This window comes from Lissotriton vulgaris, chromosome 9, assembly GCF_964263255.1.
Source record: "Lissotriton vulgaris chromosome 9, aLisVul1.2, whole genome shotgun sequence".
NCBI classification, from domain to species: Eukaryota; Metazoa; Chordata; class Amphibia; order Caudata; family Salamandridae; genus Lissotriton; species Lissotriton vulgaris.
In genome coordinates, this window is record NC_141697.1 from 945699304 (window position 1) to 945718623 (window position 19320).

At 43.2% G+C, this 19320-nt stretch overlaps 1 protein-coding gene across 1 annotated transcript in view; it reads left to right on the top strand.

Annotated features, from left to right (window-relative positions):
- The window catches only part of MST1R (macrophage stimulating 1 receptor), a 397230-nt gene that overhangs the window by 359819 nt on the left and 18091 nt on the right, over positions 1-19320 (top strand). The window contains exons 14-16 of the mRNA XM_086938800.1: positions 3176-3262; positions 3645-3845; positions 5796-5876. Coding sequence (XP_086794926.1) covers positions 3176-3262; positions 3645-3845; positions 5796-5876 — 369 coding nt within the window. The remainder of the gene's footprint in view (positions 1-3175; positions 3263-3644; positions 3846-5795; positions 5877-19320) is intronic.

A 19320-nucleotide genomic window follows, 5' to 3' on the forward strand; every position in this document is an offset into this window, starting at 1 on the left:
TTGGACTGGGGAAACTCGTGCACACAAGCTGGAAAACTAAAATACTATATATGTGGCATGGCATGCTGTTGCCAACATTTATAAAATGCAGTCCAACGATGTAATGAGCTCCGTGGAGCCTGCCTTTTTACTCCTGCTTCACATGAAAACCAGACATTTTATAAGAGTACCAGACTACAGGCTGCTTTTTTTTTTAGTCATGGGGGGGTAAAATGATTTGCCCAGCTCAGAATCACAGGGTGTTGAGAGTTGGCATCTTTAGCTATTAGGCCACATCTCCTCCTCCTCAATCATGAGGTTACACATGAAGGGTGAGGATAGTCTGTGAGAATTGGGGAGTTGGCCAGTTTTTACTTGACATGGTATCACATAGCTTGCATTTGTTCTAGAATGTATAATTTGTTCTATCCAAAATATTTACTATGGATCTTTAAAATCCTATTTTTTCACTTTTTATAACCGGTTTTCCTGTTGTGAGTTCAGTCTTCTCCCTTTTACAGTAAAATAAGTTAATTTAACAATTGTCGTGTGGTTAAAAAAAGGTGCTTGGAAACATATGGCTATTTATCTTGTAGTATTGTTTCTCACTTAACGAGTTTTTATTAAACACGTGTTATCTTTTTATTTTGTTACAAATATGATTATAATACCTTCATTGCATCCCAATTAATTTAGGAAGCCGACAGTAAGTACTCCCGAGGTCCTGCTTAGCCCCCCCCCGTAAAAAAATTGGTAGGGAGCCACGGCCAACTGCCAATTAGGTCAAGGGAGCCACGGGTCTAAAAAGCTTGGGAACCACTGCCTTAGGGGTAGGGTGCCTTACATGTAATCAAAGGGATAGTTTGGGTCAGGAAAGTGGGTGCACTTGCCAGGTCGAAATGGCATATTACAACTGCACAAACCGATACTTCAGTGGCAGTTCTGAGACAAGTTTGTAAGGCTACTCATGTGGGTGCTACAATCAGTGCTGCTCGCCAACGAGTAGCATTTGAATTTCAGGCCCTGAGCACACATGGTGTATTGCACTAGGGATTTACTAGTAAATCAAATATGGCAATCTTGGCGAAACCAATTGTCAATACAATTACACATTTTTTGTGGTTACAAATTTCCTCTTGAAGCTTGTATGGAATGTGGTACGTTCACGTTTTTTGTTGAAATTGAACAGTTAGTGGTAGTGAGCCTGACCTGTGAGGGAAGCTTAATGGTTGAAAACTCACTCCATGTCTTATTAATACAGTTAACTGTTCTGAGTAAGTCAGATTTCTTTGTGTACTCCTCCCAGACAGTATCACAAAGGGTGACTGGGTATTTGCAGGATAGAGAAGTGGAGCTGTCACCTACCATTGCACTTCAATGGAGCGACTTCAGCACAAACCAAAGGACATTACACTAACCCTTTGTGCTTCCAGATAGACTGGGGCCAGGGCAGAGAGGCAGGAAATCCTAGACACCTCGGCAGGGAGAAAACTCCAGAAGCTTCTTCCAGTTCAAAGTGGACACCGGGTATAAGAATGGGCTCTCAGCCCCACTCTTCAGTACAGTCATGGGCCCGTGGATACTACAGAAAAAGGATACCCTGCTCCTTGAGGCCTGCCCTGCTACCGAGAAGGATGACTAGACCTGCTCCCTTCATCCAAGGGACTCGATATGACTCCGAGTCAGCTGACTGATCTCCTGTTCTGCGTTACAGGGACATAACAAGCACTAGTGGCAAACATGCATCTACCCAGCTGTCCTACTACCTAGACCTGTAACTTTAACTGCCTGAGGTGCCTGCCCAGGTATTGGCTGTCATCAGAGAGCACTCCTCTGGCTCAGAAAGGAGAGAACCTTCATTTTTTGGGCTCTTATCGACCGCATGTGGGCCCGTTTGCACCAAGATCTTCCTGCACTCGCCGTCCTCCAACACAAAGCTCCAGTGAACCTTAGTCTTCGCACTATAACATCCACCATGATGACTGACAACACAGGTTCTGCACTTCGTGCTAGAGCATCCACAACCCATGATGACCACCAACATGAGTTTACAGCACCGACCGACTGCGACGCCAGTCAGGATCTTTGCACTACATGGACGACTGTCCATGAAGCCCAGCATGCTCTTCATGCTACAGTGATGACCATCTACAATGATTTCCCTGCCCCTTGCGGCCTCCTTCACGGCGAACAGAAGTCTTTGTGATGGACTTTAGAATGTTACTTTTTCATCAGGACTAAGTTGGTCCCTGTATCCGGTCCACTCTCCATCGTGGGCGGCCTGAACTTGTGACTTTCACCCAGTGTCATCGACCAGATAACCACGGGTGGCACTTTGTGCTTTTAGGAGCCATACTTACTTTAAATCTTTGAAATTGCTTATCTCCAGTTCTACTGATTGGATTTTTCTAGTTTTGATGTCAAAAATTTACATTTTACTCAATTTGTCTAAATTGGTGTGGGACCTACCTTGTGTTGTGTTTTACTTTGTTGCTGTTTAAGCGCTGCACAACTACTTTACACATTACTTCTAAGTTAAGCATAACTGCTATTGTGCCAAGCTACAAGAGGGTTAAGCACAAGTTAATTTAGTGACTGTCTGTGTTTCACCCTGACCAGGACTGTGGCTGCTACTTGAGTAGGGTTTCACCCTTCTCCCCAATCAACAACTCAATTTTTCACACAGAGCAATGCATTGGAGTTGACATTTGACAGAGCTAATACTTGAGCTATCCCACTGGTAGACGGAAATCTCAAACACTAGTATGCCGGTCTCAGTATAACAAGCATGGCAGAATCAGTTGGTCTCACCTGTGACAAAGGGATGTATAGATATTGGCTTTGTCAATGCTTGTTCCTTTTTGGAATAGATTATGGCAAACATCAGTGAAAGATGACCACTGGTGTGTGTGTGTGTGCATGCTGGTGTATGCCTGGTGGCCATCTTTCAATGATTTTTCTACTGACACAAAACACAACTCCAAGATGGCTGCCATGCTTGAATGAGCAGCCTCTTTAATCATCATCATTTGTCAATATCTCTCCTTTGAACTTATCTTCTCTGAATTCCTTTCTAGTCCCCGTACTTCTTTCTTGCACATATTGTCTCTTCTCACACTGACATCTTTTGCTCTGTCCTTTTGTATTGCTGAATGAATATTGCCTAACTTAGCTGTTTTCATTGTGTGAGTTACAGCTACACTGCACTTGGAACGGCTTGTAAGCAGTAGGACAGTCGATGGAGTTCTTTTAAGCCCTCTGACCAGCAACTATAGAGAATCCTGTAAGTAAACACTGTCCAGAATCTATCTGTGTAATTTATTATAGAAACTGTAGTTTTTCCTCTTTGGCAGAGTGAGCAGATGCTTGTGGATTGCCTCACATTACCTTGGTGGGTGACCTTCTTTGAAATCAATTTTTAACAATGTTTTAGGTTTGATTTCCGAATGTGGAAATTTCTACCATATGACTACTGTTTTCTTGAACGTATTCTGGTTGCCGTCTGCACTAAAGGATTCAATATGAACTTTGTGCTCTGTTGTTGAGAATCTTCTCAGTCAACCTCTTAAACATCGGAAACAATCTTGCCTTTATGTGTATATTGAACATCTTAACTGAATAATTAGTTGCCTAATGCAGTTTTTGAATTTTTCTCCTCGCAACAGATACCCCAAATAGTGGCTCTGGGGCAATGGTTTTCAGGGGTGTGGATTACACAGGTAGCAGTGGTGGCTCCACTATGCAGCTGCTTGTGATGCCAACCAGCCTTCTTGACAACCTAGGTCCAGACCTGCTGGAGGAGGTGAAGGACGTGCTGATTTCTGAGGAGCGGCTGATCATGTACCGAGAGAAGATAATCGGCAAGGGTAGGTTCCAGAATGGCGGGTAGGGAAGATGGGTAGCACCCTGGAGAGATTCAAAATTGCAATAGGTGGCTCAGCAAAGAATTCATATTGCCTAGAACTTTTTAGTTTTTTTGTTGTACTTATTTTCCAAGAGTTAACTGTGTCTTACACTGATAATGTCTATCTATATAAAGGACCCATTTTAGTCCCTATTTCAGTGGCTCTTAACTTTATTTATTTCATATTTGTGCTCTTTGCCTACAATAATTTTCATTTATATTTATGGATCCAATTGTAGGTGTGAGATCATATTATGGGCGTGATTGGAGTTTCTTCCACTTATCACAAAGAGTTGTATAACTCCTTTTTACTTTATTCCAAAACCTCAGAAGGAACAAAAGTCTTTTGTTGAAATTAGTTTTTAACATCTTTTGAGGTTTTGAGCAATTTAGGCTTGATTGTGCTCCCCTGATGTTTTTCACCATGTTCATGACAGCTGATCCTCACAAGTTGTGACTAGTTAAATTGATTTAACTTATTGATACAAAACAACTTGATTGAATTTTTTTAAAACTGTATGAAGGGAATTTTTTTTTTAATCAGTCTTTTCCAGCAGTGCATATGAGAATGGAGAAAATAGGGTTGACAAATAGACATTCAGCAGTTTATTCTAACTCTTTATATTATTTTGCATGCAGTACTTGGACACATTTTATTTTCTGTTGAATCAATTCTGTGCGTTCACATTGCTTCATGCAATGGACAATTTGTGTTAGAACTTTGTGCAGTTGACTCATGCTATCAAGCTCCTTTTTATTGTGGAGATGGATATTCTACCTCAGGCTGAGCAATTTGTGCTGCGTGCTGTCCACCTGCTCCTATCGCTGAACTTAGTGTCTTCGTCATTGGAAAGAGAGATCCTCATCAGCAGGGTGTTTATGGTGCAGCTTTGCACCTTGCAGACATGGCAAGCGAATCTGGTCCGGAAACGTTCCATTCTATACTTAAGACAACAAAAGGGTAAGAGGGAAAGGATTATGCTAGACTTACCTTCAACACTAAAGTGAATGCTCAATTCAACCCCTAGAACTGGATGGATCATTTCTCACTTGTAAAACCATGGCTGGTTCGTCAAGTTTTGGATGTAGACCAGGAAGGAAGTATACCCATGAAAGGAAGAATAAAAGTAAACATGGTGTGAAACAGTATGGCTCTATCTAGATTGTTTTAGGGATATCTACATGTATTAATGTATGTTAAGGACAACTCACATGCACAGTGGGATATATTGGACCAGTTTTTGGTTGATTACTCCCCTGGTCTCATCAAAAGATGCATGGAGCGATAAGTGTCACTTGAAATATTCACCCCTAACCTGTGTCTTAGGCTGACCCTTTTAAATCTGGCACTTTTGAAGAACAAACAGATATTGCCTTCTCAATAGCATGCATTGGATTCCAACTCGACACAATTTTAATAATCATCTGAGCACCAAATACGGTCACCTTCTGTACAAGCACAACATCGGTTTAGGGAGGGTGTTGTGTTGAGGCAGCAACATCACCATTGAAATTCAGTTGGGACAAAAAGTTAAAAGGAAATTAGAGGACAATCTTATCCATATCCGTTCACCCGGCAGTGAATTGTTAGGTGCCTTTAAGTGCATTTGTAGATGTTGCATTTAAGAAGCGTATGGGCAAGGTGCCAGTGTGTCTTAAGAGCATCCTTATTCTTCCACATTCCTCTACATATTAATAAAAGTAGATTAAAAAAAATCATTTAAAGTATCTCTGGCGATTGCGGGAGTGTGTAGTTGTTATGGCTTACTGATCTTCAGAATATTATAATTCCAGAAAGAGCTTGCAGAAAATAGTTTTGTGCATTTATTTGCAAGAGCGATTGTCTTAATATCAATTGTAACTGAAACCAAGAAAAATATGTTCATTGACTAATCACTGGTCATTTTTGTAGGTCATTTTGGGAGTGTTTATCATGGTACCTACATCGATGCATCCCAGAAAGAAGTCCACTGTGCCGTCAAATCGTTAAACAGTAAGTTTGCCACGGCTTGGAGTTTCTTTTTTTTAATTGTTCTGTGAGTGAACACAGAGGTTGTTCGCCATTGCAGAACAGTCTGCTTGTAGTAATCATCTAATGCCATATATTATTAGCCACATTTTAATGGCCTATAAATAGGTTATGTGATGGGTTTAGGAACCATAACTTAATGCATATAAAATTCACCTCAATTTTCATGGTCAATATTGTTTTCACTTTGGCCCTGACATTACTATTAAGGTTTGTATCCTGAGACTTCTCAATGCTGAGAGCAGTTGAATGGCGCCAAAAGAAAGGGAAGGTTGCTTTCACAATACTGAGTTAATGTGTATAGTCACTTTCTGTAACTATCCTGAAATGTTGAGGCTGAAATTTGAAGAACCATGATAAGATAATGTGATGTAGAAGGATGGCCATGGTACATGTCTGCTACCATTAATAGGCTTATAAAATTCCAACACCTGCTTCAAAGCTAATTTCCAAATTCCCTCCTCAGCAGCAATCCATGTTCTTCGATCACAGAAGGATTACTGAACACCAGGACACTTCTTGAGTTTGTACAATTTAAGATGTGCTCTATTCTTTTTGCTTCAAGGGATTGGTAGTTAATGATTATACTTGTATCTTCTTATTTTTATCTCTTTTTAAAACTACTGATATTTTTTAATCAGAAAATAATGAACACTTGACCTTTCAAATGCCATACTTTTAGCCACAATAATATGTCAGTTATTGAAGAATAGTAGTGTAAACTCTCCCAATTTCTCAACATTCTTACAGAATGGTTTCCGGATTGCCTAGCTGTAGAAAGATAGACTTACTCTGTGCAAACGATCACTACTGCACACACTCACTCACCTGTCCACCAATAGCCTGTTGGTGCATTTACTGTTTGTCTTAATCAGTTGAGACTATTTCCACTTGAACCTAATTCCACAACTTCTAAATATCATTTCCAGTCTCGGGATACACTTTCAGCCTTCTAAGAAGGTGACTTTAGAGTCACAATGGCCTGCGTCCTGAGTTTTGTGCTCTGCTATATATCAATTTCTCTTGGGAATAAATCTACATGTTTTGTGACTTGTATGAAAATCCTTTTATTACTACCAACAATTGAGACATTTGTGTCAACGTTTTATTAAACCAATTTGGGATTGAATCCAACAGAGTTGACCCCAATCTGCCATTCTTTTCAGTCATTCCACCCCAAGGGGACGCAATACTGAAACTCCTGGAAAAATGGAGACTCCATTTAACATTTTTTCCGAGATTCATTACAGTGACGCTGTGCAGTGTAACCCTAAACATCCTGCTTTAAACGGTTGAAGCAATTTTAGAAACAAACTCCACACCCACAGGAGAAATACTTCCTTGCAGCAAGCCAGTTATATGCCTGAGACTATGTAAGACTCTTTAGAGATGTGCTGCTTAATTCAAATGTAGTTGCCTAATTTTGAGAATTTAAACTTTTCCCCACCATCTGCAGTGGCATCCACTTGTTAGACCTTTCCTGCTTCTCAATCCAGATCAATCATTGTCCAACAAGCTGTAAATCTAAAAACCTAATGATTTCATCTGTACACTACTGACGTTTTGGCATGTACTCTCAGTAGAAAGGCCCAAAACCTAAATTAATCGTTGAAATCAAAGACGACTTTTTTTACTCCTGGCTTTGGCCACCAACATTTTTGCAGTATCGGAAACTGCAAAATAAGAAATCTATATACAATGAAGTTCCTGAGCAGCAGTATCTAATGAATACCCTTTTGATAAACAGCTCCTTGTACACCCGGATATCCACCCTTCTTATTCACTGTTCAGCAAAATAAAGCTGAAATTCTGAACATTCGAAATGTGCCTTATTCTGTAGTGTTGCCATTTTAGACTGATCCAAATTTGTGTTGTCTTTTAACAAGTCATTTAATGTTTTCCTAAGTTTAGGACAGTTCTACATTTTGATTACACCTCGTATAGTTGAATAATTCTGATATTATTTTTTTCCCTCTCCACAGGGGTTTTGCTTTACCCCATATTGAAATATCTCACCCCTCCAGTTCCTCACTAAGCAAGTAGTTACCGCTTTTTCAGATCAGATCTAGATGCCTTTTAGGTCTCGGGACGAAGCTGCGAAGCAGCTTCCGGTCAGAGAATTAATGTCCTCTAGTGGGGCTTCAGAACCCGCCTCCCTGCACTGTCTCTCCCCATTGGCTGGCTTCCTAAAAGGAGGCCAGCCATTGGAGGAGAGATCAGTCACTCCAATGTAGCCCCGTCCTTTTCGGATTTGGGGGCGTGATTTTTTGCGTTCTTTAGACAGTGACGTTGTCCGTCACTCAGAACAGCAAAACACACGCCCCCAAATGCGAAAATGACCATGCTTTCTCCGAGGCATTTCTGCTTTGCCTCGCAGAAAGACGGTGGCGGTTTCCAGAGCTGCTCTGAGCTGCTCTGCTCGTCCCCCCTTCCCTCCGCTTTCCTTCGTCCAGCTCTGTCCTTCCCTCCGCACGCAGCTCCGTCCAGCTCTGCCCCCCTCCCCCTCCCCCATCCCTCCGCCCGCAGCCCTTCTTCGCCCGGTCCCGCTCCCCCCCTCCCTCCCCCCGCAGCTCCGTCGTCCTGCTCTGCCCCCCTTCCCTCCACCCGCAGCTCCGTCGTCCTGCTCTGCCCCCCCCTTCCCTCCGCCCGCAGCTCCGTCGTCCTGGTCTGCCCCCCCCTTCCCTCTGCCCGCAGCTCCGTCGTCCTGCTCTGCCCCCCCCTTCCCTCCGCCCGCAGCTCCGTCGTCCTGCTCTGCCCCCCCCTTCCCTCCCCCCGCAGCTCCGTCGTCCTGCTCTGCCCCCCTTCCCTCCGCCCGCAGCTTCGTCGTCCTGCTCTGCCCCCCCTTCCCTCCGCCCGCAGCTCCGTCGTCCTGCTCTGCCCCCCCCTTGGAGTAATGTCATGCTAGCTGCTCTCAACTAAACACGTTCAAGAAAGTAGTTGCCAACACTGAGAAGTGATTACACAAATTAAGCACTTGCTATTGACAGTTGTTGGGATTTGCAGATGGCATAATCAACTCGGCCTTTCATCCTTCCAAGGCACATAAATTAAATGCTTTAAATACTTGCGGCAATAGTAAGACGTGTCATTTACAGCTCTTGAAAATGACTCAAAACTGTGAACTAGCGCATTACATAAAAGTAAGGAGATCTTGCAAGATAGGGCAGTGGAACCTACAAAAGTGTTCCGAAGTGAGGTCAAAATATCAATTTTGTTTCATTTGGTTGCAAAAATATTGTCAAAACCAGGTGAGTACAGGGCCGGTGGTAAATTTTCCATCCACGCAAGGTTTACTAAGCTTCAAACTCAAAATGACAAACCTCACACTCTTGGTTGATGGGTTCGCTGGAGTGCTAGGTAGTTACTGCTGGAACAGGGGAGGGTGCCCAGATCTAATGCCCCTACCTGAAATGTAAATAACCAGGAGACAACACTAAGAGGAGGAATTTTCACTATCTTTGACGACCTAAACCATACCTCATAGCACTATCTCTTAGGTATTTGTGACTTTCTAGAAACACACACGGGTCGTAAGTGGATTAAGGGGCGTGGCTACGTTTTTTTACAAAATCACTTCTCTTGCCAATTGATTAGGCGTCACAAGATCAAGCGGGTCAATAGGTGACAATCTCATGGTAGGATCTGCCCTTTACGCTTCCAAACATGTATACCTCCCATTGTCACCAGAATTTCTTGATTAGATCCTAAGATTGACATTCCAGCGCTCTTCCATACAGATCCTGCTCTCAAATACTCGGAGTATGCTAACCGTTGTAGGAGACTTCAATAATAAGTTTTCACAGTCCAGCTCTGTCCTTCCCTCCGCACGCAGCTCCGTCCAGCTCTGCCCCCCTCCCCCTCCCCCATCACTCCGCCCGCAGCCCTTCTTCGCCCCGGTCCCGCTCCCCCCCTCCCTCCGCCCGCAGCTCCGTCGTCCTGCTCTGCCCCCCCCTTCCCTCCCCCCGCAGCTCCTTCGTCCTGCTCTGCCCCCCCCCTCACTCTGCCCGCAGCTCCGTCGTCCTGCTCTGCCCCCCCCTTCCCTCCGCCCGCAGCTCCGTCGTCCTGCTCTGCCCCCCCCCTTCCCTCCGCCCGCAGCTCCGTCGTCCTGCTCTGCCCCCCCTTCCCTCCCCCCGCAGCTCCGTCGTCCTGCTCTGCCCCCCTTCCCTCCGCCCACAGCTTCGTCGTCCTGCTCTGCCCCCCCTTCCCTCCGCCCGCAGCTCCGTCGTCCTGCTCTGCCCCCCCCTTCCCTCCGCCCGCAGCTCTGTCGTCCTGCTCTGCCCCCCCTTCCCTCCGCCCGCAGCTCCGTCGTCCTGCTCTGCCCCCCCTTCCCTCCGCCCGCAGCTCCGTGTCCTGCTCTGCCCCCCCCTTCCCTCCCCCCGCAGCTCCGTCGTCCTGCTCTGCCCCCCCTTCCCTCCGCCCGCAGCTCCGTCGTCCTGCTCTGCCCCCCCCTTCCCTCCCCCCGCAGCTCCGTCGTCCTGCTCTGCCCCCCCTTCCCTCCGCCCGCAGCTCCGTCGTCCTGCTCTGCCCCCCCCCTTGGAGTAATGTCATGCTAGCTGCTCTCAACTAAACACGTTCAAGAAAGTGGTTGCCAACACTGAGAAGTGATTACACAAATTAAGCACTTGCTATTGACAGTTGTTGGGATTTGCAGATGGCATAATCAACTCGGCCTTTCATCCTTCCAAGGCACATAAATTAAATGCTTTAAATACTTGCGGCAATAGTAAGACGTGTCATTTACAGCTCTTGAAAATGACTCAAAACTGTGAACTAGCGCATTACATAAAAGTAAGGAGATCTTGCAAGATAGGGCCGTGGAACCTACAAAAGTGTTCCGAAGTGAGGTCAAAATATCAATTTTGTTTCATTTGGTTGCAAAAATATTGTCAAAACCAGGTGAGTACAGGGCCGGTGGTAAATTTTCCATCCACGCAAGGTTTACTAAGCTTCAAGCTCAAAATGACAAACCTCACACTCTTGGTTGATGGGTTCGCTGGAGTGCTAGGTAGTTACTGCTGGAACAGGGGAGGGTGCCCAGATCTAATGCCCCTACCTGAAATGTAAATAACCAGGAGACAACACTAAGAGGAGGAATTTTCACTATCTTTGACGACCTAAACCATACCTCATAGCACTATCTCTTAGGTATTTGTGACTTTCTAGAAACACACACGGGTCGTAAGTGGATTAAGGGGCGGGGCTACGTTTTTTTTACAAAATCACTTCTCTTGCCAATTGATTAGGCGTCACAAGATCAAGCGGGTCAATAGGTGACAAGCTCATGGTAGGATCTGCCCTTTACGCTTCCAAACATGTATACCTCCCATTGTCACCAGAATTTCTTGATTAGATCCTAAGATTGACATTCCAGCTCTCTTCCATACAGATCCTGCTCTCAAATACTCGGAGTATGCTAACCGTTGTAGGAGACTTCAATAATAAGTTTTCACAAGTCTAATCCTTGGAAGACTAGAGGAAATGTGACCGGTACTTGGGAACCCCACAGAGATAGTACCTTTCTCTGAGCCAGTCGACTTAAAGAATGTGTGAAATGATCACAACTAACGAAATCCTGTTTTGCTTTTGTCCAGACATACACTCTGTGTTTCCAAGGCTTGACCCGTTATTTCTACCAGAAACAAAACACGGGCTAGTCGGTATGCATTTCTGCAGGGAAAATGCATGCTAGTTGGTAAGGCTTATTACTTAAGGGAAAAAGTCTTGGATCATATAGTACTTGTAATGCCTACGACTTAATCGATCCACATGTATGAAAACTTCTAGGTCTTGTGGCAAGAGACGATTTCACCTCCTATGGTGTAGAGTAGACAGAGTATGGAAAGTGGTAATGACCAAGAGGGTAGAAACTGAAGCATTTCTTATAATTAGGAGCACCCTTCTTGTATTGACCACCAGAGACCTGGATGAAAGCCTAATGATTTGGGGGATCTATATATCACTAGAGGGAATTCTCACTGGAATGAAGATTATAGGAACAATTCCCCTGAAACATATGAATATCCAAGCAAGTCCAGGAATCAAATGGCATAGCTGGACAGGCACCAGACTGGCAAGGTTCACAAATGATTGAGAAATCAAATCTATTTTTGCAATATTTTATAAATCTGCATATGTTCAGAGCAGTGTGTTGAGGCATATCATGACTCTAAGAGAATTAACCCCTTATGAAAATCAGATTCCAGGACAAAGACCTAGTCAAAGCTGCAGTTTAATGTACGAAAAATGGTACCAACTATGATATTGGTTGTTTCCCAAAAAGCAGCACTCAGATGATGGTGCCTAACTGATGTTCATGGTACTTAGATAAAATGAAGCTAAGGTACATGCGAGGAAGCTATCAAATGGAATTCTGAGGTTCGTGTCTAAACTTTTTGGATGAGATTAACTGTTAGCTAGATGTTGGGTCAACTGACCCCGAGAATATCCCATTGATTACTGTTCTGATTCCAAAAGATTGGTAATTCATTGATCGTAGTATCCTTGAACTCAGAGATCGCCTCCCACTCCATTGTGTTTGGAATACATGCTGAGAAAATGTGAGCTAGATGTTCAAAACATGTCCAAAATTCCACTTAGCGTTCTAGTCTAAGCATTTCTGTGTGGTGCTCTATCAGCAGGGGGAAGAGGATGCAGTGTAGATGGAAGGCTGCATTCTTTGTTGCATTGTTTACCTGTAGGCAAAATAAACTGAGTCTACGTTTATCCTGGGATTACTAACCTAACTGGCTGGTGCTCCAGACTATATTGTTAGTGTACATGCTGAGCTTCTTCACCACACCTGGCACGTGTCACCTGCAGGTCACAAGACGACCCCCGCAACAGGCACATCAACACTCGGAGCTGCTTCACGTTGTTTCAAACGTGGTACCAGAGCAAGTCCATTAACGCTGGGCATACCTCCCCAGTACAGTGCCCGGAAGCTTACTGCAGCTAGACTAGATCTGTGCAACAGGTCCCTTAACCCTGTCATCTATCTACAAAGCAGTCTGTTGGTGACGAACAAACTGAGCCACGAATGCGTTACTATAAGTTCCCCTTTGTTTTCAGATTATTTCTGCAGAGTTTATATAAAGTCAGACAATCAGGCGGCAATACTGTGGCTCATATAGGAATGCATTACAACCACTGCATTACAACCAGGGCTGCTTTATCCCTCCCTCTTTTTGGCTCACAACTACCTCACAACTTTACTCTCTATCTCACTCTCTCTCTATCTCACTAGCTCACTCTATTTCTATCTCAATCTCACTCTCACGACCTCAGTATATCACGACTCACTCCCTCAAAAATTCACTACATCACTCCCTCACTAACTCACTCTATCTCACTACCTCACAACTTCACTCTCTCTCTATCTCACTACCTCACTCTCTCTTTCTATCTCACTAAGTCACTTTCACTCTCTTTCACTACCTCACTCTCTCTCTATCTCACTACCTCACAAACTCACTCCCTGTTCTATCTCACTACCTCAGAACATCCCTCTACCTCACTCTTTCACTACCTCAGTCTCTGTCTCTCACTACCTCACTCTATCTACCTCTCTCTCATTACATAACTCTCTCTACCTCACTACACCACTCTATCTCACTACCTCACTATCTCACAACTTCTCTCTCTCAAAACATCACTACCTCACTCTCTTACTACCTCACTCTCTTACTACCTCACCCTCTAGCTCACAACTTCACTCTCTCTCTCTAACTCACTACCTCAATCACTCTCTATCTCACTACCTCACTCTTTCTATCTCACTAACTCGCCATGAAACCCCTGGGTGTCTGTGCGCTTAAAAAGTTTAGAATAACATAACTCACTTTCACTCTCTATCACTACCTCTCTCTCTCTCACTACATCACTCTATGCTTATATCACTACCTCACAACATCCCTCTCCCTCCCTCACTCTTTCACTCCCTCACTCTCTATCTACCTCACTCTCTCTCACTACCTCACTCTCTCACTATTTCAATACCTCACTCTCTCTCTCTCACTACCCCATTCTCTCTCTGCTAATGCAATAGGTATCACATATGCAAAAAAAGCTAATGCCGATAAAAATGACAATGCCATTTATTTAGGGATACAAAAAAGATTAAAAAAAATAATGAGCAATACCAATAGCTCTACCTATAATATTGCCGAGACCATTGCATTGTAAATGCTTGTTCCTTCTCCCCTTCGCTTTCCATCCGTGACCCCTCTTCCCTCATCCTTTGAGGCTATATTCTAGATTTCCCATCCCACGTAGGTCCCTCCCACCCTCTAAGACCTTAATATCCCAGTAGTGCCGCCTCATCCCTTTCTGACATTACTCCATGTTATGCTTTCTATTTCTGTGCTGTCAGTCAGACACAAGGGTTAAAGTCTGTCTTCAACTGTGGATGCTAAGCCTCCTACCGTAGGGCAGGGATCTCTCTTTTCTCTGCGGTCTCGTTCAGGACGCATAATAGCCTTTCTTATCCTCCCTCTAACCTCACCATGACCAGGTCGCAGTTGTTCCTGCTTTCCCAGTTAAATGAATTTCGCTTTCAGAACATCCTTTGAAGTTGACATTATTCATCTGTTTGTTGTATAATTTTATCTCTTGAATGTTCCTTTCGCTATTGGGTCAGATTAATTGTTTGCCTATTAACTAGACGGCCTAGGACATTTTGCACACATAATTATTCATCTGTTGCCTACATTATTTTTGATGCATACTGCTTTAGGTGCAAGATGATTCTCATGGTGTACTAACCCATATGGAGTTCATGTGCAATGGGATTAGATCATACCATCAAGTGCGTAAAGACCCCACACTGGAACTAAAGGCCATAAAAGATTACCTTAAGTACCAAACATCTCTGAAGATGGCACTCTTCTCACTTAAAATCCCGGGTAACCCCTCGAACCTTACCTTTGTGTTCCTAATAGAGTCAGTATCAAGAAGTAACTTGTGTGTTCTATCTTGTGTTTCATGAATGTCAAACTTAAAGATGACACAGTATGAACAATCTACAATTAAAAAAAAATCTGAGGCGTTCCCTTTTGGATTGTTGGTCGATGTCCATTAACATAAGGTTTTGTCCTGTGCACCTACAATTGCAGGTTGACTTACTCACAATAGTGGTGCAGGAACACATTTTAGAGTAGGGATGCTGCCAGAAATGTTACTTCACTGAAGTAATAGGGATTGGGAAAAATACAACACAAAGAACAAGTGAGCCACACCCATTCAGCAGAGGGGGCGGGGGAGTAAACGTGTGATGTGTAGTCTGTGGTGCACTCTGGAGAACACTGTCGAAAATATATTTCTAAAGCATGGTGCAATAGTTCACTGTCAGTTAGACAATTGTTCCCGTTTAATTTGCCAAGAAATGTGCACAGAGGCCCAGTTTAACAGATACAACTATATAGGACACACACCAAAGATAATGCGTGGGATGTATGCATGTGTTTATCATTTGTGCATCTCCAAGTAAAGTGTCTTGATTGGATATTATTAAAATCTTTGTTTCCATCGCACTTCAGAATTGCAAAAAAACAAAAATGTGCTGATTTGTGCTTTTCTAACTGCTGATAAATGTTGTAATATATTTACTGTTAATTTATAGCTATTTAAATGTTGTTGTGTGTTAGAAAAAATAGACATCCTACAGCTTTTCCTTTCTCAGCTCCTATACCCCAGCAATATACTCACTTTGCAGTCGTGGAAAGAAAAGTAAATCACCAACTTCCGGTTAAAAGAATAAGCAGCAATTTGTCTGAAGACCTATCCTGACATTTAACCCTTGTCTTTGAAATCACAGCAAAAGTGACAATGTAAAAACACAATTTGGCAGGGATCTTTATAGCTCAGCCTCCTTCTGACCTTCAGCATGGTTATTCTGGTGGTCTGTAGTACTTCCCACAACCCTACTTCCAGCGCCTGTGATCCAAAAACGCTAAAAAAAATCTGCCTCTTAATGTAGATTTATGAATGTGAAAATTCCGCAGACTGGAATCAGTACTATGGTATATAATATTAGCAAATTCCATTTGCAAAGGCTAAGTCTGCCATTTCTGGGACTTGGAAATAGGACTTTAGTACACATTTTTTTTTTGAAGCACACCAGTTAATCTTAGATCCTCAAAAAGTTTTAAGAATAAAGTCCAGTGTTCAGAGGGGCATTGCCATTCTTTACAATACTCTATCTTGTGATAGAGTATTGGAGGGCACCATTCTTCTAGGCAAGTAATTATAACTATCTTGCAGCATAGTAAATCACTTCATGTATTTTCCCTTTCCTTGTCCTAGATAAGTGATGCTGTAGACTAGGAGTTCTGCAAGACCATATATTAGTGACAGAGTGGTTCATAAAGACACTGTGTTTCTGATTGCTACATCTAGCTAACCTTCACTTCTCTTGACTGTAGCCCAGGACTCATCTAAGCAAAATTGAGTTATTCAGAGACTCGCCTATTGACATTTTTGGATTTTTGCAATAGTACATGCCACATCCGAAAATCGGGGGTCAGTGCATTTTGCTCATGACATGAGGCCTACAATAGGAGATTTAAGTTGAGTATAAAATATAAGTTCACAATGAAATAAATGGATGTTAGCGAACAATCACATTTTGAAATCAGTGTATAGAGAAGATTAATTTACAATAGGAGAATGGAGACTGTAATAGAACTAAAATAGAAAATCCATTTCATAGGTTGATCGGATGCGGGCACTTTAGATTTCACAAAGCATAGGTGAGACATGTTGACTTTGATGATGCTTGTTTCTCAATGTCATTCTGAGGGAGCATGTCGTAGTGCATGAACACTGTATCTTATGCAGATTTATGCAACTTTTGCCAAAATGCACTGTTCTGCGCCATACAGACCATGTGAGAAATAGATAAAATAATGGAGCCTGTACACAAGAGATCTGGTTTGAGGGTATCACTGGTTCGGAAGATGCACATGGCCTAGCTTCACTAGCCTAACCATGTTTTAACCCAGGCAGTCATTGGCAATTTTAAATGGAACCCATTCTGTAGTTTCACAGTGTGATTACCACAAAATACACGTATAAAATGTGAAAAGGTGGATAGCAAGGTCCCAGTCCCTTACTGGCCGTATTATTGAGTTGAATATACGTGAGGTATTTATCCTTGACAGTGGGTGACCTCCATCCCACTGGTAAGTAAGAGTAATCCAAGGTATTGTAATTAAATTGCGGAAATAATTCCCAAATTCAGATTCTGGTTTGCAGTGATTTATATGCGGATAAAAAGTCTCATGTATAGGGAAATGTCAATTGGCATAAATGCCTATTGGAAAGTCGTCTCAGTCGATGCCACCGACTGAGACGACTTTCCAATAGGCATTTATGACCACGAACAGCCAGGACGATTTTTTGCCAATTGACATTTCCCTACGCCCTGATGAAGTCCCAAGGCCGAATGGCCATGTAAGGGGGCGAAACACGTGTTGGCTGCCTGTTCTGAATAATCTCCTCTACAGGAGACTTTTTATCCGCATATAAATCACTGCAAACCAGAATCTGAATTTGGGAATTATCTCCGCGATTTAATTAAGATACTCTTTATTTGTCATGACCTACCTTGGATTACGTATAAAATGTGTTGCTTTTGAAATGCCCATCTCACACTTTACAACTCCCCTTGCCCCCAAGCTTTGGAATGCTCTGCCCATTAAGCTTAGGATGGAGTACAGTTTCATGATTTTCAGGAACAAATTAAAGATGTATCTTTTCTCTTAGTTTCTATGCTCTCTCTAACTTATTTGATAGCGCTGGGTAGCCTGTTTTCAGGAAGCCACACGCTTTATAAAACTGGTGAATAGGTTAGTTAAGCGTGGAGGTGAAAAACCCAATATCTTTGTGTTACCGACCGTGTGTCTTTGATGTCCTCATGCGTTCTTCGCTGCTCGCACTCGTTGCTAACTTATAGTCGCCCTACTTCCATGGCCTTTGGCTAGTGGCGTAACGAAAATTGATCACCCCCTTCCCCCTCTGCAAAGCACATAGAGCCCCCCCCACCCCCCCGCCAGGACTCACTCGGGAGCTCTGAGGCCAGGCCACTGCGCTGAGGGGGCCTTTTTTACGCCACTGGCCTTGGCGTGTCCTGGAATTTGTTTCTGACGAGGACCCTGTCCTTCATCCACGCATTCATTCACTCTGCGTCGCTTCACGCCTGCTTCTCAATTTCCCGACACGCATGTGAGCCTGTTTACAGACGCATCCTCGGTCGGTGCATTATTAAAACCGTTGCGGCATTGATTTATAGAAAGGTTTGTTTGTGGCAAATTGAACAGACGAACTGAAATGCAGAAAGTGGATTAATAGAACGTCGCCTTCTGGAAACCAATTCCATTACTCTCCAAACAGCTAAGGAGCTTTCCACAAAGCATTTCATTTCAGATTGGAATCGTGGTTCCAGGACGGAATCACACACAGTCAGCACTTGATTTATTACCGTGAAGCGTTGTGGTTGTGCAAGACATATGTATGTTAAGTCAGTTTCTGTACCCCGACTGAACATTCTGTTTCAGATGCAGCGTGGATAGTGGTAAAGCAAACATTTAGGGTTTATTCAGGAATGTTTTTCTATGAAAAATGTAAGGTTCTTGTGTTTTTTGGAAGACATGCAAGCATTTTATTTACATAAAATATAAGTATGATATTGGAACTGTAGTAGTTTGAATTATTGTATTGATTTATCTTATTGCATCCCCTTGCAAGGCGTAAGTTGCACTCCAGATAGTCGAGTTGTTATGCATAGTTGGGTGAGTATTTTGAAAGGGGGGTCAGAATGGGAAGAATGCTGGTGTGGTGTGTGGCTCACAGATGTGCTTTGAGCTTGTCATTTTGCACTTGGTGCGGTGCTGAAGCATGATTTCTAGCAGAAAGATATTTGAGGGGGTGGTGTATTCTTATTTGTACATATTTACTTAGTTGCCATATCGAGTTTGCACCTTCTTGTAACTCGGTGTTGCCATATCGAGTTTGCACCTTCTTGTAACTCGGTATGTTCAGAGGACGAAGGCTGGCTCAGCTGCCAGTGAAATCCCCAGAGTTTTTCTAATGACAGTGAACATCTGTGAGAGTGATTCTTGGTTATTTTTCCAGAAGCATGTATAGGTTACATGACAAATTGTGCGTGTGGCAGATACGTGGAACCATGGAACCATACAATTGCATAGGACAGCAGTTGTTCATGTGTAGCATTACACATACACCCAGACACAGATGAGGGGAGTAATAGGAAGCAGTGAAGGATGTATGTGGAAAATTGAGAAGGGTGTTGCCAAGAACCCTATCACCTTTGCCCAATTATGAAGATACCATTGCTACGATTTTTAAATAATTTTTTCACAATTATGGTTATCACCAGCGATACTTTTATTTT